We start from the raw sequence: 26,996 nt of genomic DNA, 5'->3' as shown, positions 1-26,996 counted from the left end.
ATAGCATACAGTAAATCATTATCATAAGGTTCCCCAACCCATCCTTCTCTCCTGTACAGAAGTGTTTGCACATTCATATCATTATTACTAGCTAAGCTACAACCCTAGTTGAAAAAGCAAGATGCTATAAGCCAATGGGCTCCAACAGAAAAGAATAGCCCAGTGAGGAAAAGAAATAAGGAAATAAATAAAACGATAGGAGAAATAGTGAACAATTAAAGTAAAACATTTTACAGTTTTCTTACCTCAATGCCATTATCTCATCCCAGAAACTTGAAAGATTTTCATTTAACTTAATTTCAGTTTCTTGGAATTCCTTTATCTTCTGAACCAAGCTCTCAATTTCATCATTCTTTCCCTGAAAAATTGAGCCATAATTTAGAATTGAATACAGTAATTAATAAACCAGTTCAATTGATATAGAGTATCCTCCGTACTTAGAAATTTTTTCTACTTCCCTACTACATAATTTAATAATTATGGCCCAAGGCTACCTTTTTATATGTGATTTATATGCTGTTGAATCTATTTAAAGAGTACATGTAAAGCACAATTTACCTTAACACTAGAAAAGACTGGATTTGCTGTTAGCTGTGTGTTTCAGATTATTTTGGTATAGGCTATACTGTACACCATACAGTTTCTTACCCATCATATTTTGCCCCTCACTAGACATCCACATCCAAAAAGCATCTTTTATGAAAAAATATCACAAAACTGAATACCAATCATAAAAACTAATGACTTTCTATCTCAATCCAAATATAATTCAAAAAAAATACATTCTTTATGCATTTGAGTAATGGTTATAGGTGGATGGTGAGACCTAAAATTGCAGAATATACAATAAATGTTATCAAACTTAAATGTTCTTGTTCTTCAAATGTCTCATTTTGAATTTTTAATAAAGTTGCATTTTGTAGTAATTCATAGCTTTGGGGGGGATACAAAATATGTATCATGTCACTGATATTGATAATACTACCCAATCAAATGTTTTAGTATTTTTGGTTAGCTTCTTATCGTTGAAAGTGTCATTAAAAGGGAGTAAATAAATTAGGATATAATTTCTTAAAAAGCTCAACACTTTGGGAAGCCTTTCTTCCATTTTATTAATCTTCTACTTGACAATGAGAAAAATTTTCTATTCCAGGGCTTTCAATTTCTAGAAATAGCCTTCACACTATAAAAGGAAATTGGCTGCTATGACTTTGAAAGTGACTACCGGTATAAAGGTTATTCATTCTTTTTAACATTGCTAAGTTCTACAACTCTTAATTTACTTTAAATTTGTTTCACTTTTCACAATTTTCAATAATGTCACTTATCTTGTACTTACTGAGCTTGATTATCATAGTAAATAATCCTTCCAGAAACAGATAACATTCATACAATAAGGGAGATATAAAAAAGCAACGACTTTATTCTAAATGTTGATTTGAATTACGTGTTTAACAAACTGTAATGTAACACAGAATTTAGGCTTAATGTCAAGCACTAAAACCCAAAGGGTCATTCAATGCTTTAATGAATTTGTAATGAAATGAGATTATGATAGATGGAATAAAATTAATTAACAAGTATTTTACTAAATATGATATTTTCATTATAAAATAATTTTTTGAATATACTTACCCGGTGAATATATAAATAGCTGACGTCTCCGACGGCCCGACAGATTCCAAAAAACTCACGAGCGATCGCCATGAAGGTTGCGGGTGTGCCCACCAGCGCCGACTATCAGCCAGATACCGCATATACTTCTCAACCAATCCAGTTCTTCTCAGTCCGTAGGGTCTCTATCGAGGAGGAAGGGAGGGCCTTTAATATTATATATTCACCGGGTAAGTATATTCAAAAATTTATTCTATAATGAAAATATCATTTTTAAATAATAAACTTAGCCGGTGAATATATAAATAGCTGATTCACACCCATGGTGGTGGGTAGAGAACAGTATTATAACAATAAAGGCGTATATGCTCAAGAGTTTTTGACAAATATTTCATAAAAAAAAACTTAAGTATAGGTACCTAGTAAGGAAGCTGACTCTGATGATTACTCTGCCTCATTAGTCCGCTTTCCTCACGAAGCCCAGCCATCCTCTCAGGATGCTGAAAGACTCCCAGGAGCTGCTATATCCAGGGCGAACACCCCTATAACAGGACCTCATCAATACCCTTTATCTGGGCGCTCTCAAGAAACAACATTTTGACCACCCGCCAAATCAAAAAGATTGTGAAAGACTTCTTAGTCTTCCGTACAACCCAAAACAAGATTAAAAATTTCAAGAGTAGATTAAAAGGATATTGGGATTAAGGGAATGTAGTGGTAGAACCCTCACCCACTACTGCACTCGCTGCAACGAATGGACCCAGTGTGTAGCAGTCCTCATAAAGAGTCTGGACGTCTTTCAAGTAAAATGAAGCGAACACTGACTTGCTCCTCCAAAAGGTCACGTCCATAATACTTTGAAGGGATCTATTTTGCTTAAACGCCACCGAAGTCGCTATCGCTCTAACTTCGTGAGCCTTGACCATAAGCAAACTACGATCCTTCTCACTTAAATGAGAATGTGCCTCCCGGATTAAAAGTCTAATAAAGTAAGATAACGCATTCTTAGACATGGGCAAAGAGGGCTTTTCAACGGAGCACCATAAAGCCTCTGAACAACCTCGTATCGGTTTAGTTCTAGATAAGTAAAACTTAAGAGCTCTAACGGGGCACAGCACTCTTTCAACTTCATTACCTACAATCTCAGAAAGACTAGGTATTTCAAAAGATTTAGGCCAAGGACGAGACGGAAGTTCATTCTTGGCCAGAAAACCAAGTTGAAGAGAACATATTGCTTTATTTGTTGAGAAGCCGATGTTCTTACTAAAAGCATGGATCTCACTGACCCTTTTAGCCGAAGCCAAGCTCACTAAAAAAAGTGTCTTGAGGGTAAGATCCTTCAGGGAGGCTGAATTTAAAGGCTCAAACCTGTCTGACATTACGAACTGTAGGACCACGTCCAAGTTCCAAGCAGGCATTGAAATACGACGCTCCTTAGAGGTCTCGAAAGACTTAAGGAGGTCTTGGAGATCTTTGTTACTCGAAAGATCCAAGCCTCTATGCCTGAAAACAGAAGCTAACATGCTTCTGTAGCCTTTAATGGTGGATGCAGAGAGGGAGCGACCGTTTCTCAGATACAGCAGAAAATCCGCAATCTGCGCTACAGAGGTACTAGAGGAGGAAATAGAGGAGGACTTGCACCAATCTCTAAATACCTCCCACTTCAACTGGTAGATCTTGATGGTAGAAGATCTTCTAGCCCTCGCGATCGCTCTAGCTGCCTCCTTCGAAAATCCTCGAGCTCTTGAGAGTCTTTCGATAGTCTGAAGGCAGTCAGACGAAGCGCGGGGAGGCTTTGATGAAGTCTCTTTACGTGAGGCTGTCGTAAGAGATCCATCCGCAAAGGCAGACTCCTTGGAACGTCTACCAGCCATAGAAGTACCTCTGTGAACCACTCTCTCGCGGGCCAGAGGGGAGCAACCAACGTCAACCTGGTCCCTTCGTGAGAGGCGAACTTCTGCAACACCTTACCGAGGATCTTGAAAGGTGGAAAGGCGTAAACGTCCAGGTGAGACCAGTCCAACAGAAAGGCATCTATGTGGGCCGCCTCTGGATCTGGGACTGGAGAGCAATAAGTCGGGAGCCTTTTTGTCAGCGAGGTCGCAAAGAGATCGATGGTGGGTTGAACCCAAGTCATCCAAAGACTCTTGCACACATCCTTGTGGAGCGTCCACTCTGTAGGGATCACCTGACCTCTTCGACTGAGACAGTCCGCCAAGACGTTCAACTTCCCTTGGACAAACCTCGTCAAAAGCGAGATGTTTCGATCTTTTGACCAAATGAGGAGGTCCCTTGCGATGACGAAAAGAGCGTGGGAGTGAGTGCCTCCTTGCTTCGAGATGTAAGCCAAGGCCGTGGTATTGTCTGCATTCACTTCTACCACCTTGTTTCGAAGCAGACTCTCGAAACTCCTCAGTGCTAAATGGACTGCTAACAGCTCCTTGCAGTTGATGTGAAGGCTTCTCTGGTCTGCGGCCCAAAGACCCGAGCATTCCAGACTGTCCAGAGTCACCCCCCAACCCAAATCCGATGCATCTGAAATTAACACATGGTTTGGGTTCTTGACTGCCAGAGACAGACCTTCCCGAAGTCTTATATTGCTGTCCCGCCAGGCAAGTCTTGACTGGATCGGAGATCGGAATCGAGACCGCCTCCAAAGTTTTCTCCTTGTTCCAATGGGAGTCTAGGTGGAACTGGAGAGGGCGTAGGTGAAGTCTCCCTAGAGAGATAAACTGTTCCAGGGATGAAAGCGTCCCTAGGAGCCTCATCCAGCTTCTCACAGAGCAACGGTTTTTCTCTAGCATGAGACGGACATTGAGCAAAGCCTGCTCGATCCTGTTGGCAGACGGAAAAGCCCGAAAAGCTAGACTCTGTATCTCCATCCCCAAATAGAGAATCGTTTGGGAGGGAGTCAGCTGTGACTTCTCCATGTTCACCAAGAGGCCCAACTCCTTCGCAAGATCCAAAGTCCACTGTGGGTCCTGCAGACAGCGATGACGGGACGACGCTCTGAGTAACCAGTCGTCCAAGTACAGGGAGGCTCTGATCCCCGACAAATGTAGGAACTTTGCTACATTTCTCATGAGCCTCGTAAAAACAAGAGGAGCAGGGCTGAGGCCGAAGCACAGTGCTCGGAACTGATACACCACATTCATGCATACAAACCTCAGATAAGGTTGAGAGTCTGGATGTATCGGAATGTGGAAGTACGCATCCTGCAAGTCGAGAGAGACCATCCAGTCCCCCTCTCTGACTGCTGCCAAAACGGATTTGGTGGTCTCCATCGTAAACTTTGTTTTCACAATAAATACGTTGAGAGCACTGACATCCAGCACTGGCCTCCAACCTCCTGTGTTCTTTGGAACCAGGAAGAGACGGTTGTAAAAACCTGGGGATTGAAGGTCCGAGACTTTCACCACCGCCCCCTTCTCTAACAACAGAGACACCTGAAGATGTAATGCCTGTCTCTTCGTCTCCTCTCGATACCTGGGAGAGAAGTCTATCGGATCTTTTACTAGAGGAGGTTTGCGTACAAAAGGGATTTTGTAACCCTCCTTCAGCAACAAAACAGACTCCCGGTATGCACCCCTCTTCTCCCAGGCCTGCCAGAAGTTGGTCAATCTGGCACCTACTGCTGTCTGAGGACGTGGGCAGTCAGACTCTGCCACGGGAGGATTTAGATCCTCTCTTCTTGCCCCGCTTACTATCGGCACGAGAGCCTCCCTTACTGGGAGCTCTGCCACGAAAAGGCAGGATAAACCTTGTAGCTGGAGTCTCAAATTTAGGTCTGTTGACATAAGAAGATGAAGGTACAGCCTTACGAGCAGACGTGGCCATCAAATCATGAGTGTCCTTCTGTACAAGAGACGCTGCAATATCTCTAATAAGCTGCTGCGGGAACAGGGCAGAAGACAATGGCGCAAAGAGAAGTTCTGACCTTTGACAAGGAGTGACACCTGCAGACAGAAAGGAACAAAGAGTCTCTCTCTTCTTAAAAACCCCTGCTGTGAAAGTAGCAGCAAGTTCATTAGAGCCATCTCTAATAGCCTTGTCCATGCACGACATGATCTGCACAGAGACATCACGGTCTGCTGACGAGACCTTCCTACTCAAGGCTCCCAGAGACCAATCCAAAAAATTGAAAACCTCAAAGGCACGATAAATTCCTTTGAGGAGATAATCTAGATCTGAAGAGGACCAGCAAACTTTTGAGCGTCTCATGGCCAGACGACGAGGAGAGTCTACGAGGCTTGAGAAGTCTCCCTGGGCAGAGGCAGGCACCCCCAAGCCGAGAACTTCTCCCGTGTCATACCAGACGCTCGCACGAGAAGCCAATTTGAAAGGGGGAAAAGCAAAAGCGGACTTCCCCAAATTCCTCCTGGTCATTAACCATCCTGGTCATTAACCAGTCGCCCAACAAACGCAAAGCTCTCTTAGAAGAGCGAGAGAGCACTAACTTCGTGAACGACGGAGTCGAAGAAGCTAGGCCCAGTGTGAACTCAGACGGAGGCGAACGAGGAGCAGCAGACACAAAATGATCAGGAAACAGGTCCTTAAAAATAAGCATGATCTTAAAATCAAGGGAGGGCTGAGCAACCCTAGGCTCCTCTCCATCCGAAAGTGTCCCCAAAGGAACATCAGCTGGAAGGGGATCAACGACTTCCTCATCCGAAGGAACTTCATCCGACAGCGGCAAAGTCTCGCGATACGGAGAGACATGCCGAGGAGGCAACGCTTGACAGGCTATGTCAACATGCGACGGAGCCGCAGCAACAGCTGAGGTAACGACGTCACGCCGAGGCTGCAAAGACTGAAAGTCTTGAGACTGACAAACAACAACAGACTGTGTCGACTGCCGTTCGACATCACGTCGGGACTGCATTGACTGCAGGGTTTGAGTTTGAAAAACAACACCCGGCTGCGGTGACTGACGTTCAACGTCACGTCAGGGCAACGGAGTCGGCCGACGAACGTCACTTTGAGACTGCGGCAACAGTTGCTGAACGTCACCTTGAGTCTGCGGCAAAAGGGGTTCCACGTCACGTAACTGATGTGAATGACGAGGAACACGATCAGAGTCGCGTTTAACAGCACCGATAACGTTAGCGTTAACATCATAATGACGAGACAAAACTCGCTTAGGCGGTTGAAGACCAGAGTCACGCTTGTCGGACTGGCGAACCGCAAGCAAAGGATCTTTACGAACCTGTTCATGCTCATAAACCTCCATTAAAGATGAAAGTTTCAACTGCATGTCCAGGAGGACACTCCACTTCGGGTCAACGGGAGTCGGAACAGGCCGTGACGTCGGCAACGTCTGTGCATGCAAATCATCGCACCGAACGAGACCCTCGGACTCCGTGTCACGCTTTCGCTTAACAGGCGAACACCCATCCGATGACTGAAAACGGTCAGAGCTGCCCCAATGGCTACAGCCAGGACGCTGGACCTGTCCTGAAGGGACTGATTTGCGCTTTAAGGGTCTAGAAACCTTACGCCAAGGTTTCTTATGCGGCAAATCGTCGGAAGACGAGGAGAACTTAGTCTCCCCCGTCTTATGGTATGGATGTTCTTGATGAGAAACGTCTGATACCTTAGAGGGAACGTCTGTACGTCGGTTTACACCTCTCGCTCCCTTAAGTCCTACGACATTCCTTCTCCCTGGTGCAGGGGAGCGTGAAAGAGGTCTCGGACTAGGGGAGCGACAAGCACGGACAGACGAACCCTCGGTCGCAACACTAAACACATTTTGCGCACTTTCCACTTTACCACTTTGACTTTCCACTTTACCACTTTGACTCTTTAACAGCTTAACATCGGACATAAGCTGGTTCCTGTCCGAGGCTAAGGTTTCAACCTTCTCACCCAACGCTTGAATAGCTAAAAACATATCGCGCATTGAAGGTTCATGAGTGCCAATAGGGGGTTCAGAAACTACCACTACAGGGGAAGGATTAGGTTCAGGGGCATGGGAGGAGGAAAATTCTAAAGATCTAGACTAGCTTCTCCTCACCCTATCTCTTTCGAGTTTACGAGTATATTTTTCATACTCTAACCACTCGAACTCCGATAAAACCACACACTCCTCACACCTATCTCCTAATTGGCAGGATTTACCCCGGCAATTAGCACAAACAGTATGAGGGTCGATAGAAGCTTTCGGAAGACGTTTGTTACAATCTTTCGCACATTTGCGATATACAGGAGAAGGGTCAGCCATTATGAAAATCCAGAGAAAATCCAAAGGAAAGCCAAGTTCATCAACAAAAAAACAAAAAAGGGTTTCAAGAGTTTTATTGAAGGAACAAACCAACACAGCGAAAGCAAATAAAACCAAAACAAAGTACTTCACCAATTCGGTAGAAAACTCGAGGTCTAGAGCGAGCGGAACCAATGTTGTCGGTGACACCGACAGAGAAGAACTGGATTGGTTGAGAAGTATATGCGGTATCTGGCCGATAGTCGGCGCTGGTGGGCACACCCGCAACCTTCATGGCGATCGCTCGCGAGTTTTTTGGAATCTGTCGGGCCGTCGGAGATGTCAGCTATTTATTAATTCACCGGCTAAGTTTAATATTTAAAAATAAATTAAGAAATCTGCACACCAGACGCAATTAAAAATATTTCAAAGTCTGCAAACGCATAAAAGATATGCATGTAATCATTCAGTAAACAAAGAAATAATGAGTCTAACCTTGACTGTTAATTCCTTCTCCTGAAGCTCTTCTTGTAGTTTATTACTGAACTGCACGTGATTTTCCTCTGATTTCTTCAGCTCCTCAACTAAATTTTCAATACTTTGCAGGTTTTCTGCCATTGAGGAAAGCTAGAAGAGATAAAATGGAAACAGAAAAATTATTTAATTCTATTAAAAGCTTTATATACAAAAGCTGTACAAAATAATGATAGAAACAGAAAAAAATATTTAAGTATACAGTAACTTTTGACAGTTGTTACTAAAAAGGTAAATTTTCATAACAAAATTTATCAATTCAATATTTCATCACCATCATCTCCTCCTAAACCTATTGACGCAAAGGGCCTCGGTTAGATTCTTCCAGTCGTCTCTATCTTTAGCTTTTTAGCTTTTAATTCAATACTTCTCCATTCATCAACTTCTACTTCACCCTTCATAGTCTTCAGCCATGTAGGCCTGGGCCTTACAACTCTTCTAGTGCCTTCTGGAGCCCAGATGAGTTAGGTGAACTAATCTCTCTTGGGGAGTGCAAAGAGTATGCCCAATATTTAGCCCATAACATTTACTATATGCTTCACATGTGACTGTAGTGAAAGGAAACACTTGAAAGAATTTTCTTGTATTCCAGGCTAGGCCACCCAAAGCATTTACTGAATCTCATTGCCAAATGTGTCTAATAAAAATGTGTTTACATAACCACCTCAATTTGTTTTTGAGTCTACTAGATTGTAGAAGGTTGCACACATGAATACTCGTTATGTACAGACGGATCTTAACATTCGAAGGGTTAAGTAACAGATACGCTAGTGAATGTTGGAAATCTACAAATACATGTTGTCCCCTCATTATTGACACTTCCAGGCCTCCAATTTCCTTGTAAAATTAGAAAAAACTGTGAAAGGAAAAAGCCACAAAACAAAAATCACATTTAGACTTACATACTATCAACTTAACTCGACCCTGTTAAATAACTGTGAACATTGCACTGTTTGCATTAATATAAAAGAATACTCATTTTAAAAAACAACTATTTTTTTAATTAATTTCCCTTGCATTTCAATAAACGAAGAAATTTCTAATTAAAAAAAAATTGTAGCCAAACGAAATAGAGAATGATTTTTAAAAAGTATTGCTAAAAATATGTTGTAATCTAATCATATAGGGTCCAACTGTTATTTCCATTTTCACTACAGTAAAACCTTGCAAATCTAGACTAATTGTAGTGGAGAAACAGTTGTCATAAAATATCGATGGTACTAACTTGCCGAATGTGGGTTAGGTTCACGTTACTAATGCTAATTTTGATGCTTCTCTTGTTAAGAATATGAACACCAAATGAATATGCCCATTTCCACTAAAAATACAGTATTTGCACATTATCATGGAAAAAAATTTAAGCACTGATCTCTACCTTTTCTTGAAATTCCATGACTCTCTCTTGCTCGTTAACCAGCTGCGCATTAATGCTTTCAATTTGCTGCAGGAGCTCTTCTTTCTCCCTCTGTAAGGAAAAAGAATGTAAAATATATAATACTTACTCAAAACCTTGGTCTTGCAAAAAAAGTGAAATATGATTCAAGGAACCCTTCAGATACAAATACAATGTAACATCTTAGGTCACCAATAAGAATTTTGGGAATTTGACCTAATTTCACAATGTACATGACCAGCGAATGTCCTTGATGTAACACATTACTAAGGATGAATCAAGTTGATTATAATCTATGCATATTAATTCCAACTTGTATAAAAAGCTCCCCTATCCAGAAGTGTAGAACAGGAATGACTAATAATCCAATTCCTTGATTTTGTGTAAGCATATTCTAAAAATATTTTTCAGAACATTAATTTATTATCCACATACTCTCCATAAGGTCTGTATGCTTTTGATTCAATAGAATATTGACCTGCAATATTCCTTAGAGTTTGGGTCAGACTGAGCTCTCCTTGTCAAGTTTACGAGTATAATCTAAAATTAATTAATCACTTCTTCCATGTTCACTAGTACATTGAAATACCAATTAATTACTCATTTAATCATTTGCCATTTGCATTATTCTTAAAAACATTCTTTGACTTAAGGTGCAAAATTAATTTTGATAAAATAAAACCAGGATAATTACAGCATTTAAAGCCATGAAAAAAATTACTCGAGACTACGAGATAAGAATAGTAGGAGTAAATGCTAGTAGTAGTTACAACACACGCAGCACAAGCATGATAATTCTTATAACATTATTACTATTATTCAAAATGACAAAACATTAAAATAGATTAGCTAGTTGGAAAAACTAAATACTGTATCTAACTACAAGAACAGTTATACATACATACATATACCAAGGCACTTCCCCCAATTTTGGGGGGTAGCCGACATCAACAAAGAAACGAAAACAAAAAGGGGACCTCTACTCTCTACGTTTCTCCCAGCCTAACATAAGAACAGTTATGAAGGCATAAAAACTAAACCACCTGTCATGTGCCAAGCTCAAAATACTGTTACAGAAAGTTCTAAAGTATAAATTTTTAATTAAAAAGAAACTTGTAATGATTTACGGATAGTGGGTAGGTTAAATTGCTCAATGATGAACAAAATGACTTGCAATTGTATACAAGGTACTTCTATCCCACAGATGAAAACATGATAAATTTCATATACGTACCACCAGTGTTTTGCAGTTTTCACCTTTTGTATGCAACTGTATTGTTAAATTTTCAAGAGACTGCTTTAACTCATCAATTTCTGAAAGTAGCGTGCCTTTCTCTGCTTGCAGGTTTTCAATAACCTGATACTTCTGCTCAACATCCTGAAATAAAATATATTTATAAAGTATTATACATAAACTAATAATGGAGTTTTAATAACAAAATATGTTATTTCTATACTCATCTGATATTCACACTACTTCTTTCTCAAAGCCTATATTGTGTCGACTTTTACCCACAAACTAAAAAATTTCCATTTTCTTTCCTTTCAATAAGACTAGGTTTCTAATAAAGTATTGAGACAATTTAGTGGCTAATGGCACTAATCTTGGATTATGTATGCTATAATGGTTCATCTTTCAATCTCAAAGGCAAAGCTTATTGTCTCACCTCTTGGTGTGGAGGATTAATTTTATTTTAATTTATTTTTTTGTTTTGCCAAATCGAGAGAGAGAGAGAGAGAGAGAGAGAGAGAGAGAGAGTGTGTGTGTGTTGTTTTAGTATTGTTAAATCGAGACATTTTATTTGCTTTAGCTTTGTCATTAGAGAGAGAGAGAGAGAGAGAGAGAGAGTGAGTGAGTGTGTTGTTTTAGTATTGTTAAATCGAGACATTTTATTTGCTTTAGCTTTGTCATTAGAGAGAGAGAGAGAGAGAGAGAGAGAGAGAGAGAGTGTTTATTTACTCAAGTTTTGTCAAACCGCAAGAGAGAGAAAGGGTGTTTATTTGCTTTAGTTTTGTCAGAGAGAGAGAGAGAGAGAGAGAGAGAGAGAGAGAACTTCATTTGCTTTAGTTTTGTCAGAGAGAGAGAGAGAGAGAGAGAGAGAGAGAGAGAGAACTTCATTTGCTTTAGTTTTGTTTGATCGCGCGTGCGCGACAGAGTATGTGTGTGTGTATGTGCGTTTGTGTGTGCGTGTTTTGTGTGTCTGCGGTGCGCGCCGAAGAACAAGGGTAATTAGCGAATGATTGGTTGTTGTTGGAAAGACACTCGGTATATTTGAGGTTGTTTGTTTACATTTTTTTAGCTAGGTTAGGGCGGTAATGAATGTCTTGTGCAAAAGCATTGGATCTCTGACTGTGGAAGGAGTCGGTTGTTATTTTTTTTGTTCTTCGGAAGCCGGCTGTTTAGCGTTTTTTATATTCGGAGTAAGTACTGTTTTTATTCATTTTTGTTAGGCGCGTACGTGAATGATAGAAAGTTTATTGTTTATCTTTGATTATAGTGCGATAGTTAAGTTAGTTAGGAGTGTTCATAAGTGTTTTTTCTTTTTTATTTTGGCAGGCCGTGATTCCTCCTTTGGAGAGACTTAGATTTTTGGAAAGTGGATATATATTGTTGATGACCTGGCCTGTATTAGATTGTTTTAAGACTGCTCTTGGATTACGCAACCGTTGATGACCTGGACTACGATTAGGATTACGATTTGATTGCACTGAACGATTTCCTTGATTTTGATGCCATAATGACCCAGCCCGTTTGAAAGATTTTCCGTTTGGATTACTGTTTATAAAGATTGTGTATGATGACGATGATGATGATGATGATACCTGTGACTCAAGGAGTTGAGGCCGTTATGGCAAATTAAGAACTCTTCAGTTACCATAAACTGTAGTGGTAGTTTGCCGTGAAAGGACAGTTCGGCTTGTGTGTGGCGAGTGTTGGTGTCGTAATATATATATAAACACATATTTTGAGCTGGTGTGCGGTTTAGTATTAAGTTTGTTAGGGGTTTTTTATTTGAATGGTGATACGGTTTTTTTTGGTATATTTATGAATTTAATGATTTGTTTTACGTGTAATTATTTTGGTTGTTGGTGGTTTATATGTTAAGCTTATTTTGAATACAGAATTTTTTTGCTTTTGGTTGCGGTGAATATAATTTTAAGGCTATGTTTTGTTTTCATTTTCCTTCTGTCCAAGAGTCCAGTTTGAAGTAGAGTCAGGAGAAAGTTTGTATTGTGGGATATTGAGAAAGTAGGAGTGATCAAGGGTGTGGGGGTTTGTGGTTTGTTTACATTCCGCCACATAAATTTGGCGCCCGAACAGGGACACGATTTGAGAGGTGGGATTGAAGCTGGACTCTTTGACGAAGGACGGAATTAGGATTAAGGTTGAAGAAAAATGGAAGGTAAATACGAGGCTTTGGAGGAGGTATTGCGGCATTATAAAGAACGGGAGCAGATGTGGATAGTTGAGAAAGAGAGGTTGCTAGTAGAGAATGAGAGGTTGAACTGGGAGAATGCGGCGATGCAGAAGGAGCTTAGTGAGTTAAAGGGAACTGTAGAGAGAGTGGAAGAGGGTGTTGAGACGAGGATGCGAGAAAATGAGAAACGAATGGAAGCAATGGTAGGGCAAGTAATGGGGATGATGAAAACTGTCATGGTGAAGGTGCAGCCAGAGGAGTGGCTTCTGCTTCTGGTAACGGGTTGATTGTGGAAGAGGATAGGGTAAGTGATAATGGGGAAGGTAGTGATATTGAAAGTAAAGGGCCTAGACATAGTAAGATTGGAACGAAGGGTGATAGGAAGAATGAGAAGAAAGGTAAAGATAATGTGAAGAAAGAAAAGAAGAAAGGTCAGGGTGTGAGTGAGGATGATCAAGAATGGGTGAAGGTGGTAAGTAAGAAAAAGGGTAAGAAGGGAATAGTTAAAGATAGGACTTTGAGTGTAGAACTAGATTCATTGTATTCAAATGAAGAAGAAGGCAACAAGAAGGGAGTAGACAGTGAAGATAGTAGTGAGAATGAAGTAGAGGAAGTTTGTAAGACGGTGTTTATGAGAGAGGTACCTAGGTGTGAAAGTTTTAATGAACATAGCAGTAGGGATGTATATGACTTCTTTAGGGAATATGAAAAGTTTTGTCAGGCTAAGTATGGGGATAGTAAGAGAGTTTGGGCTAGGGAGTTGGGAGAATTTTTGTCAGGATATTTGTTGACGATGTATGGGGTGATAATGAGTGTAGGAGAGGTTGAGTATGAAAGAGTAAAGAAGAGGATAATTGAACAGGTAAAACGTATGAAAGGTAGTGTTAGGTATAAGCGAAAAAATGATTTTGATGAAGCACGAATGAAGGTGGGTGAAGCAATCTCGATGTATGTATGTCGGTTAGAAACATTGGCTAGAAAGAAGTATGGGGACGAAGGAATAAATGAAAATAAGGAACTAATGAAGAAGTTTTTGGGTACAGTACCAGAGAGTGTGTGCGAGTTTATTAATTTGAAACGGAAGGAGAAAATGAGGTGGACTAGAGAGAGATTGACTTGGGATGATATTTTAGAGATAGTTGAGGATTACGAGTTGGATAGGTGTATGAAAGAAAGTAAATCTGTGAGTGTAAGAACTGGAATGGAGGAATGTGTGCCAGAATTTGGTAGTTTTAGAGATGCAGTTATGAGAGGGCCAATGAGGGCAGCTGATAGTGTAATAGATAGAAGTGTTAGGGTGAGTAATGTAGGAATACCCATGCCGAGAAATGACGGGTTTAGACAGGGAAATCAAGTTTGGAGAGATAGAAGTGCTAGTGCGCAGCAAGTTAGGTTAGGTAGTGGTATCCGTGAAGAGAGGTGTTATAGGTGTGGGAAGGTAGGCCATAAAAAGAACGAGTGTAGATGGGCATTAGGAGCATGTTTCGGTGTGGAGAGACAGGGCATCGTATTAGCGACTGTAAGAAAGAGAAAGTGGTTAAATGTTATCGGTGTGGTATGACTGGGCACATAGCGAGTGGATGCCGTAGTAATCGTATGAATGTAATTTGTGGTAATTGTGGTAAAGATGGTCATTATGCTAGAATGTGCAAGGAGCCACGGGGTAAGTGTACTGAATGTGGTGCAGATGGGCATGTAGCTAGGGTTTGTAGAAAGAAGGGATCAAGTAAGCCAGGATGTTCGGGAAACTAATTAATCAGAGGGTTCAGCTGGGTGAGTCCTCGTGTGTGTGGGGAGTGAATGTGATGCATGTTCGTGAGGGTTTATTGCATGAAGATGTGATGGGAGAAAGAGCACATGATTGCATGAGTGTGAAAATGATTTTTAATGGTGTAGAGTTGGTTGGTTTGATTGATACTGGTTGTGGTGTCAATTTAATGTTTAGGAATGCATATGATAAGGTAAAAGAGGTTTGTGAATTTAAGGGATGTAAGGGTGAAGTAAAAGGGATTGGTAATTTGCGTATGCCTGTGCAAGGAAAGTTGCGGGAAAATGTTATGATTGGGGGGCTGATGATGGAGGATAATGATTTTTACGTGGTCGAGGGAGCGAATGAGAAATATGACGTACTGCTTGGGTATAAATTTCTGAAAAAATGTGGTATGATTGTACATCCAAGTGTGAATATGATAGAAATAAAGGTTAAAGGTAATATTTGTGGGGAATTTTATTTAAAGGAAGACGGCAGAGTGAGTACGGAGGTGTGGAAGGGGAGTGCCGTTGGTAGCAAAGGAAAGTGTAAAGTTATCGGGTAAGAAAGGTGAGGTTATTAGTGTCAAAGTTGCATGGCCGAGCAGTCTGGGAATTTCAAATAGTGACGAGGATGAATATGTAGTGGAAGGTATGGAAGCAGGTAATTTGGTGAAAACGAGTGCGTATATATGATGGTGTTATGAATATGCAGGAACCCCAGGTGTATGTAAGGTTGTTGCCGAGTGTTAGGAGGAAGAGAGTACGTGGAATACGTGAGGGCGATTGCATGGGATGTATGTATACACTGATTAATGTAGAGGATGGAAGATATGTTAAGGCGAGACAGGTAATGGCTGGTAAGGTAAAGAACGATGACGATTAGGATTACGATACGTTGAAAGGAAGAATTAAGTTAGATGAGAGTATAAGTGAGGTCGAAAGGGAACGATTGCTTAAGATGTTAAGGGATAAGCGGAGAGTTATGAGTCTCGGTGACGATGATTGTGGGGGTCAGACCTGCCAGAATTTAAAATAGTTCTCAGTGATGATACCCCCATATATCAGCGTCCCAGGCATTTTTCTCCGCCTATTGCCAAGGAGATAGAGGAGCAGTGTCAGGAATTAGAGCGTATGGGTGTAATAGAAAGGAGTGAGAGTGCCTGGAATAGCCCTATTGTCCCAGTACGAAAGCCTGATGGAAGTTTACGTATGTGTATTGATTATAGGAAGGTGAATGAGGTGACTGTTAAAGAACGTTTTCCAATGAATGTGGTGTCTGATTGTGTTTATAAGATGCATGGAATGAAAGTTTTTACTTAAATTAGATTTGGTGCGTGGCTATTACCAGATGCCTCTGGCAGAGGGGAGCAGGCCCATTACCGCATTTTCAAGTACTAATTGTCACTTTCAATTTAAAAGGTTGAGTTTTGGTCTTGCTAATGCGCCTGCTGCCTTCCAAAGAGCGATGAATGTTGTATTGGCTGGTTTCGATCGACAGAAGGTGACTGTTTTTATAGATGATATTCTGATTGCGAGCGAGACTGTTGAGGAACATATGCGGTTGCTTGAGGCAGTGTTGATGCGGTTAATTGAAGTTGGTGTGAAAATTAAGCTTGAGAAGTGTACATGGTTGTCCAGGGAGGTGGAATTTCTTGGACATGTAGTGGGTGAATCTGGTATAAGGAAGAGTGACAAGTTTGTGAATAAGGTGCGAGAATTTCCACGTCCCCGGACTGTGCGTGAGTTGCGAGGTTTTCTTGGTTTGGTTGAGTTTGGGCGCGAGGTTTTCTTGGTTTGGTTGAGTTTGGGCGCAAGTTTGTTAGAGATTGTTCAGGTATAGGGAAGCCTTTGAATGAATGGACGGGTAAAAGGAATAGTACAAAATTAAAATGGGATGATCGGATGATAGAAGCGTTTGAAAGGTTGAAGGAAGAGGCCGCGAAAGACGTCACTTTGCATTTCCAGACTACAGTGAAAATGCGAATATGCTAGAGTTGTACACGGGATGCGAGTGGGGTTAGTATGGGTGGTTGTTTGGTTCAAATGCAGAGAGTAAATGGAGAAGAGCAATTGAGAGTAATAGCGTATGTTAGTAAAGCATTTAATAAAGCTGAGCGGAAGTATTCGACGATTGACAGGGAATTGGCTGCAATACGATTTTGTGTGAAAGCATTGAAAGTATTTTTTGTATGGTGTAAAATTCATTGTGCGTACTGACCATCAGCCCCTAGTGTATATGATAAGGAAAGAGTGTGTGAATGCAAGGGTTGCTAGGACCATAGAGGATTTGAATGAATTTGATTTTAGGTGTAGAATATGTACCGGGAAATAAGAATGTGATAGCAGATGAGATGTCGAGGATGCATGGGAGGATGGAAGATAAAGAGAGTAATCAGAATTCTGAAAGGTTGCCTGAAGGTTTAGTTGTGGAGCAGAGTTGTGAAGGAGAAGATATGGTATATAAGTGTATCCTAATGGGTTTAAGTAAATTAATACAAGAGGGGTTAAATAAGGAAATACCAGGTAGTGTAACTGAGCTTAAAAGAAGGGTGATGAATGAAGTGTCAAAAGAAATGGTATATGAGGAGAAGAGTAGTGTACTAGAAGGGGAAGTATTATCTAAGATATTAATGGTGGCAAGTATGTTGTATGGTGTAACTGTGTACAGTGATACCTCGGTAGTCGAACGACTCTATACTCGAACAATTCGGAGTTCGACCAAAATTTTCGAGAAATTTTTGCTGCGGTGCTCGACCAAAAATTCGGTACTCGACCAGCCGAACACGTGACGACCGCATGGGCTTTGTGATGATCGCGCCATCTCGGCCACTCTCGCTTGTTCGGGAAGCATCAGTTCTCTCGAGAGCGTCACTCAGACAACGCGCGATCAGCATTCGTTGTGATTTAGTGATTTTCAGTGCTTTTAATTGCTTTTTTAGCTTTCATAATGAGTCCCAAGAAAGTAATGAGTGTTAAGGGGAAGGAGAAGAGGAAAACAGTGCGAACAACGATCGAGTTGAAGAAGGAAATTACAGCGAAATATGAGAATGGTGTACGAGTGTCCGATTTAGCGGTAGAATACGGAATGGCGAAGTCGACCATTTCTACGTTTTTAAAGCATAAAGAAATGATTAAGAAGGCGAATGTTGCAACGGGAGTTACGGCGGTAACTAAGCAAAGGCCACAAGTGATTGAGGAGATGGAAAAGTTGCTTTTAATATTTATTAAAGAAAAACAGTTGGCCGGGGGAAAGTGTTAGTGAAGCGTTCATTTGTGAAAAAGCGTTGCATATCTATGAAGAATTAGTGAAGAAAAGTCCGAGTACCAGTGAAAGTGATTCATTTACATTTAAAGCGAGCAGGGGTTGGTTTGAAAAGTTTCGTAATAGAACAGGTATTCATCGTGTTACTAGGCATGGGGAGGCAGCTAGTTCGGATCAAATTGCAGCCGATAAATACGTGGGGGAATTCGATCGGTACATAAATGAACAAAATTTGATCGCACAACAAGTCTTTAATTGTGATGAGACTGGGTTATTTTGGAAGAAAATGCCAGCCAATACGTACATTACCAAGGACGAGACGAAGATGCCAGGTCACAAGCCAATGAAAGATAGGCTAACATTGTTGCTGTGTGCAAATGCAAGTGGCGATTGCAAGATCAAACCCTTGTTAGTGTACCACTCGGACAACCCCCGGGTGTTCAAACGAAATAATATTTGTAAAAGTGCACTACCAGTTATGTGGCGCTCGAACACTAAATCTTGGGTCACAAGACAATTCTTTACTGAGTGGATAAACGAAGTGTTTGCCCCCCAGGTTAAGGCTTACCTCATTGAAAAGAGCTTGCCAATGAAATGTCCTTCTGGTTATGGACAATGCTCCTGCACATCCTCCAGGTCTCGAGGATGACTTGAAAGAAGAATACAGCTTTATCAAAATCAAATTCTTGCCCCCCAATACTACTCCCATACTCCAGCCCATGGACCAACAGGTCATTTCAAACTTCAAAAAACTCTATACCAAGGCCCTTTTCAGAAAGTGTTTTGAAGTGACCAGTGACACGAAGTTGACCCTAAAGGAATTCTGGAAGGAACACTTCAGCATCCTCAACTCTGTTAACATGATTGACCAAGCTTGGCGAGGTGTGACCTATAGGACATTGAACTCTGCCTGGCGTAAGCTGTGGCCATCATGTGTCACAGAGAGGGAGTTTGAAGGTTTCCAACCAGAGGCGGGTCCAAGCACTGCTACCCCTGTAATTTCTGATGACACTGATGTCGTTGAGGAAATTGTTGTCATGGGCAGGAGTTTGGGGCTTGAGGTCGACAAGGATGATATTGATGAGCTTGTAGAAAGCCATTCTACCGAGTTGACTGTGGAGGAATTGTTGCACCTGCAACAACAACAGCAGCAGGATCTGATTGTGGAGCAGGAATCTTCAGAAGAGGATGAGGTAAGGGAGGATGTTCCAAGTTCTCTCATCAATGAAATTTGTTCCAAGTGGGCAGATGTGCAGGCTTTTGCTGAAAAATACCACCCAGAAATTGCAGTAGCAAACCGGGCAGTGCATATGTTTAATGATAGTGTCATGTATCATTTTCGAAGAATACTGCAGAGGAGGAAGAAACAATTAACAATAGACCAGTTTTTCACAAAAGAAAAGAAAGCTGCTACATCAAAGCCTGTTTCTCCTCCAAAGAAGAGACAAAGAAGAGAAGAAACCCCTGAAATAGATCTGCCCACCCTTTCATTGGAGAGAGAAACAACTCCTGAAGGAGAACTACCCCGCCACATCATGGAAGGGGACTCTCCTTCCAAGCAGTAACCTCCCCCTTCCATCCTCTCCACATCCATCCCTGTATGCCATCGAACCGCTGCTCAAAGGTATGTTCACTACAGTACAGAAAATGGTTTAAAATTGTTTTATTTTAGTACAGTAAATGGTTTAAAATTGTTTTATAGGATTTTCTGACCAATTTCATACACATTTAGATAATTATTGTTGTTTAGGTACACGTTTTATTAATATTTTGGGCCTGTTCGAGTGCTTGGGAACGGAATAGAATATATACCATTATTTCTTATGGGGAAAAAAAATTCGGTACTCGAACAAATCGGAGGTCGAACACGGATCTCGAACGGATTATGGTCGAGTACCGAGGTATCACTGTATTTGTATTTTGGATGGAATCGACCGATGGAATATAGGGCATATAAGGAGAATGATAGGGAATATATCTTGAGGATGCAATGTAATGAGGAATGTTGCAAATTGTTGAGTGAGAAGGATAATGGTGCAAGTGACCTTAACCTAAGATATGACTGTATAGAGGACAGTGAATATGATGATAAACATATTGGCGAAGTGAGCGACAGAATTGAAAGGAGAGTAAATGTATGTATGCATGGTGTAAAAGGAAGGATGATGACATATGTGAATATAAATGAGAATGAATATTGTAGTTTAATTGATACGGGTGCTCAAGTGTCATTAGTAAATGAGTCGGTTATCAGGGAAATTGAGAGGTACAATTGGGAAGTGAAGAGACAGTGTACGAGTGTGAGAATCCATGGAATAGGTCAGGGAAGTTTACTTGTTTGGGAAGAAGTGAGGTTGAAGGTGAAACTAGGGAGTATGGAAGTTGAACATAATTTTATTGTAATGGGAAAGAATGAAATGCCTAGTTGTTTTTTGATAGGAATAGATTTTTTGAGGTTGCACAATGTGTCAGTTGATGTTGGTAAGGGTTTGCTTTCAAAGAATGGCTGTAAGGTAATAGTAATTGAGGATAATAGTGTATTTATGGCGAATTTTGTTGGCATGATTGATATTGCAAAAAGTGAAGATGATTTGTTGAGCAAAGAAGAGGTGGAAGAAATGCAAGGTGAATGTTTCGAAATAAATAGGTTACGTGAATGTATTTTAAATGGTATTAGGGTGGAAGAATGGCTGTGTGATTTGGAAGCGTATAAGAAAGTTGTTAAAAGATTTATTGTTTGTAAGAATATTGTGTATTTTTTGCATAGGGGAATGGATGAAGATATATATGTTCCTGTATTTCCAATACATGCAGCTGTAAGTATGTGTATGGTAGTGCATGACAGGTATGGGCATATGGGGAAGAATAAATTGTGGGAATGCATGCGAGAGAGGTTGTTTACGCCTGGGTTGAGTCAAATTTGTAGGGATGTAGCGACCACTTGTGAGGATTGTCAGAAGGGGAAGTATCAGAGCATGCATGCGAGTCCGCCTGTTCTGAGGTTACGTATGAAAGAGCCATTTGAGATGTTTGTGATTGATTGTGTTTCGTTGCCTGTGACTGCGAGGAGACATGTGGGAATGATTGTCATGGTCGATCATATGAGCAAGTTTGCGTATGCAGTACCCATCAAGAATAAAAGAAGTGAGACTGTAGCGAGAATGGTAAGTCAAGTGATGTTGCCGATGAGTGTGTGTAAGCCTGCAAAAATGTTAAGTGACAATGGTCCGGAGTTTGTTGGATGGGAGTTTGAGCAGATGTTGAGAGAATGGGGCATTGAACATGTGTATTCGACTCCGTATATGCCAAGTGCGAATGGTTTGGCTGAAAGGACTGTAAGAACCTTAACAGAAATTTTGCGGATGATGAGTACATGTGATAATGATTGAGATTTATATGTTGGGCGTGCGTTGTGGGCGTATAATGCGACTGTGCACAAGAGTACTGGTATGTCTCCGTGTAAGTTTGTGTTGAATTTTGAAAAGATAGTAAGACCGAGATTGTGTGTGTCCGAGAATGATAGAGATGTTTGGAAGAAAGCAAATGAGAGATTTGAAAGCTACAAAGTGGGAGAGAAAGTGTTAAAAGAAGTAATTGAAAAAGGAAGAATGAATGTCAATAAGGTACGTGATAAGTTTGAAGGTCCATATGAGGTGTTAGATGTTGGTTCTAGTGGGTTGAGTTATGTTTTAGGTAAAGTAAGTGTGGATGGTAGTGTGGAAAAGGTTAGGGCACACCACAATCAGTTGCGGAAATGGAAGGAGGTACCAAGATATATTCAGGAGAATGGTATGAATAAATGGCTGAAAACGAACAAGTATGAACCGAGTATGTGTGAGGCATTAGGTTTAGAAGATAAGCAATTAGTGTTAGTAGAGTATGGAAGGAAAAAGAAGTCTGAAAATTTTACTGGGGATAAAAGGCGGGAAAATTTTGTAGTTGTTGGCGGGAATCAGAATGAGCAGGACAAGGGTGTAAATGTACAGGTGAGTACGGAAGATAAATGTATTAATACAGATGAAACTTGGATGAGTATGAATGATACTTATTGTGTGTGTGGTTTTTCGTTAGATGAGGCAAGAGAACGTATGACGAACACGAGAATGAAAGATAGGAGAATGATAAGCAGTATGAATGATTCTTTTGTTAAAGTAGAAAATGGTTTAGATGTAATGGATGAATTGTTGACAGAAATTAGTGGGATTTTCGGCCCAGATGAAATTGAGGTAGATGAAATAGTGCATGATATCTTAGACGAGCAGAACATAGACGGGAATAGTAATAGTACGTTGAATGAAAACGACATGGAAGAAGTGAATGAGAGAGTGCAGGTATATGAAGGCCCAGTTACTCGAAGCCGAGGCCCTGTTCCTGATTGCGACTGGGTAATGAGAAAATAGGTAAGTGTTGTGTGAGGATTTGGCAAAGTAAGGGGGGAGGAATGTGGAGGATTAATTTTATTTTAATTTATTTTTTTGTTTTGCCAAATCGAGAGAGAGAGAGAGAGAGAGAGAGAGAGAGAGAGAGAGAGAGAGAGAGAGAGAGAGAGAGAGAGAGAGAGAGAGAGAGAGAGTGTGTTGTTTTAGTATTGTTAAATCGAGACATTTTATTTGCTTTAGCTTTGTCATTAGAGAGAGAGAGAGAGAGAGAGAGAGAGAGAGAGAGAGAGAGAGTGTGAGTGAGTGAGTGAGTGTTTATTTACTTAAGTTTTGTCAAACCGCAAGAGAGAGAAAGGGTGTTTATTTGCTTTAGTTTTGTCAGAGAGAGAGAGAGAGAGAGAGAGAGAGAGAGAGAGAGAGAGAGAGAGAGAGAGAGAGAGAGAGAGAGAGAGAGAGAGAGAGAGAGAGAGAGAACTTCATTTGCTTTAGTTTTGTCAGAGAGAGAGAGAGAGAGAGAGAGAGAGAGAGAGAGAGAGAGAGAGAGAGAGAGAGAGAGAGAGAGAGAGAGAGAGAGAGAGAGAGAGAGAGAGAACTTCATTTGCTTTAGTTTTGTTTGATCGCGCGTGCGCGAGAGAGTATGTGTGTGTGTATGTGCGTTTGTGTGTGCGTGTTTTGTGTGTCTGCGGTGCGCGCCGAAGAACAAGGGTAATTAGCGAATGATTGGTTGTTGTTGGAAAGACACTCGGTATATTTGAGGTTGTTTGTTTACATTTTTTTAGCTAGGTTAGGGCGGTAATGAATGTCTTGGGCGAAAGCATTGGATCTCTGACTGTGGAAGGAGTCGGTTGTTATTGTTTTTGTTCTTCGGAAGCCGGCTGTTTAGTGTTTTTTATATTCGGAGTAAGTACTGTTTTTATTAATTTTTGTTAGGCGCGTTCGTGAATGATAGAAAGTTTATTGTTTATCTTTGATTATAGTGCGATAGTTAAGTTAGTTAGGAGTGTTCATAAGTGTTTTTTCTTTTTTATTTTGGCAGGCCGTGATTCCTCCTTTGGAGAGACTTAGATTTTTGGAAAGTGGATATATATTGTTGATGACCTGGCCTGTATTAGATTGTTTTAAGACTGCTCTTGGATTACGCAACCGTTGATGACCTGGACTACGATTAGGATTACGATTTGATTGCACTGAACGATTTCCTTGATTTTGATGCCATAATGACCCAGCCCGTTTGAAGGATTTTCCGTTTGGATTACTGTTTATAAAGATTGTGTATGATGACGATGATGATGATGGTGATGATGATGATGATGATGATGATGATGATGATGATGATGATGATACTGACACCTGTGACTCAAGGAGTTGAGGCCGTTATGGCAAATTAAGAACTCTTCAGTTACCATAAACTGTAGTGGTAGTTTGCCGTGAAAGGACAGTTCGGCTTGTGTGTGGCGACAGTGTTGGTGTCGTAATATATATATAAACACATATTTTGAGCTGGTGTGCGGTTTTGTATTAAGTTTGTTAGGGGTTTTTTATTTGAATGGTGATACGGTTTTTTTTGGTATATTTATGAATTTAATGATTTGTTTTACGTGTAATTACTTTGGTTGTTGGTGGTTTATATGTTAAGCTTATTTTGAATGCAGAATTTTTTTGCTTTTGGTTGCGGTGAATATAATTTTAAGGCTATGTTTTGTTTTCATTTTCCTTCTGTCCAAGAGTCCAGTTTGAAGTAGAGTCAGGGGAAAGTTTGTATTGTGGGATATTGAGAAAGTAGGAGTGATCAAGGGTGTGGGGGTTTGTGGTTTGTTTACATTCCGCCACATTGGCCATCACTCATCAGTGGAGAGGTGGATGAACATGTATATGAACATCATGTCAGTATACAAAATAACCAAGTTTATTGTTAAAAATAAGTTCATTTCTATAAACCAGCCATGATGTTCATATTGCTAATTTCCACACACTGATTGAGGTGGATCAGTGAAGGTAAGACTTAAATTTCAAGAAATTTCAAGATGGATGCCATGGAATATACAGAAATACGGCATTTTGCAATAAAATTGCAACGTCCAATTATACATCTTTCACAATGTAGGATCTGAATTTAGAACTATGTACCTAAGTCAATAGCTTCCTTTTACCATGATATGTCCCAGAATCACAATTAGGATAAAAAGTTACCATATCATAGGCACCATCAGTCCAATATATTATTGAATGTACATGTAGGCAGTAGGCCTATACTTGACTGTCACATGTTTTTTTGCTCCCAGCATAAGTATACTACAATACTTATAAAACCCGTATCTGTAGCACCAGCATCGTGCAGGTCAGACAAAAGCAGTAGCATTTGCATCAACTGCAGCATTCACACTTGCATACACACTTGGTCAGCTGCTGCCAGTTCCCTGCACTCGGTAGCTCTATACAATCTGCCATAGATCACATTTCTTGGCTAAGCCACAGTTGGCAGGAGTCAGCGTTTCTGATTCTGCGCTGCTTGGGTTGGAAGGAGGGCTTCAAATGGTTTCCGCTTCAGAGCAAACATGTCCAACCTAGCATTATCAACCAACTTCAGCTGTGTTGGATCTGTCATACATCATGACCCCAGAACTTATCCACAGTTCCCATGGACTGCAAGTGCTGTAATCTCATTATGCAAGCCACCTTAGCAAATAAAGAAGTTACTAATTATCGTAAATTCTACAGTATCTCGGAACTTACAAACTTCTTATGGTAGTATAAACAATGCCACCTGGACATGACTCTGCTTATCTGGATTTGGTCCATTATATCCCAAATCTGTTCTACACAGACTTTATATTGTGATGTTATGCTGTAATAACAACATGAACACTATGAGATTATATAAAATACATACAGCATCTCTGCTACTTAGTGCTAGTATACTGTATGTTATAGTTATAAGTTATTTGTTCTGTTCTCTATTAAACTTACTGTGATGCTTGCTTAACATTCAGTTCATATGAAAATATCTATGACAATAAACAATGTACAGTTTAATGTGTATAGAAAGGAGACCACCAAGAAATTTTGATGACCTTTTAAATCTATCAGGAGGGGAAACTGCAAAACCGTGACACATGACATACATGTACAGTACCCTCTATTGATGACAGTATTCTTCATGGCTAAGACACTATACCAGACAGTATGTATGGCAATTGTAAACTAAAAAGTTTCATATACTAAAAAGTTTCATATTATGTATGAACATCAACTTTTTCAGTCTCAAACTACAGAATGTAATCTTACCTTTTCAATCTCAAACTTAAGGGAGGTAACAGCTTCAAGCTTCTCTGTAATCTCACTTTGGGCACCTTCAAGGACATTGTTTGCATTTTTCAGGAATTTTATTTTCTCTACAGCTTCTTGAAATTCACTTTTGCTTTGTTTTAATCTGTACATTAAAAAATAGAGTTAAAGACTTTACAATTAAATCTAAAAAGCTATCATTTAGGAATAAACATCCAATAAAATTAAGTTTCATAACTGCAGTTCAGCTCAAACAGTATTGCACTGGTAATCTTGATCGTTAATCCTTCTTGTCCCAAAATATGAGATTTCAAACTCTTTTAGCCCTTTGAGTGTCTACCCCTATCTAATTATTTAGCCCTCAAGACCCAGGCCCAGTCTTATGGGACACAACTTAAATCATCTTAGAACACAAAAGATACAAGATAGGACATTATAACATTTAGAACAAATCTACTTTCCATGGGTATGTAATGTTACATATTTTGTAAAATATTCATATGTAAATAAAAAAAAAAAAAAAACTGGTTACTACAAGACAAAATACATTCAATGGCCCCAAAGGAGTATTATTTTTTATGTAAAATAGATTGAATGGCACTCAAAGAGTTAAGTATAGAGTCTGACTAAATTAATATTTTAACTTTTGGAAAGGATATCATTGAATATCTGTGAATTAGAAGCTACGCCAAAAATATATTTACTTTTAAGCTCTATATTTGTATAGATATACACTTTAGATATACAAGATACAATTAAGTATGGTACGTACTTTAACTGTTCTTCCTTGAGCTCCTTCTTCATTTGTAAGTTTTCAGATTCTTGATTTTGAAGGTCAACCAACTTTTCAGCCAAAGTATCCTGCACCTGAAAAATCAAACTATTCTCAACACTCTCTTCGGTCATCCAAAAGAAATGGGCTAAAAATTTTGTATCAATTCACTTTATAAGTAATGAAATTAAGAATCCCTTAATATCAAATAAAATAAAATATATATTAAATAAATAATATATATACACATACACACACACACACACACATATATATATATATATATATATATATATATATATATATATATATATATATATATATATATATATATATATATATATATATATATATATATTTACATATATATATATATATATATATATA

At 39.9% G+C, this 26,996-nt stretch overlaps 1 protein-coding gene across 1 annotated transcript in view; it reads right to left on the bottom strand.

Annotated features, from left to right (window-relative positions):
* LOC137640146 (putative leucine-rich repeat-containing protein DDB_G0290503) overlaps window positions 1-26,996 on the bottom strand; it is a 172,163-nt gene that overhangs the window by 90,000 nt on the left and 55,167 nt on the right. Inside the window, 6 exon segments of the mRNA XM_068372639.1 lie at window positions 246-358; window positions 8,309-8,440; window positions 9,723-9,812; window positions 10,975-11,118; window positions 25,838-25,982; window positions 26,610-26,704. Coding sequence (XP_068228740.1) covers window positions 246-358; window positions 8,309-8,440; window positions 9,723-9,812; window positions 10,975-11,118; window positions 25,838-25,982; window positions 26,610-26,704 — 719 coding nt within the window.

This window comes from Palaemon carinicauda, chromosome 4, assembly GCF_036898095.1.
Source record: "Palaemon carinicauda isolate YSFRI2023 chromosome 4, ASM3689809v2, whole genome shotgun sequence".
Lineage (NCBI taxonomy): Eukaryota > Metazoa > Arthropoda > Malacostraca > Decapoda > Palaemonidae > Palaemon > Palaemon carinicauda.
Note: the sequence above shows the minus strand (reverse complement) of the source record. Positions and strands in the feature narration are given on the sequence as shown.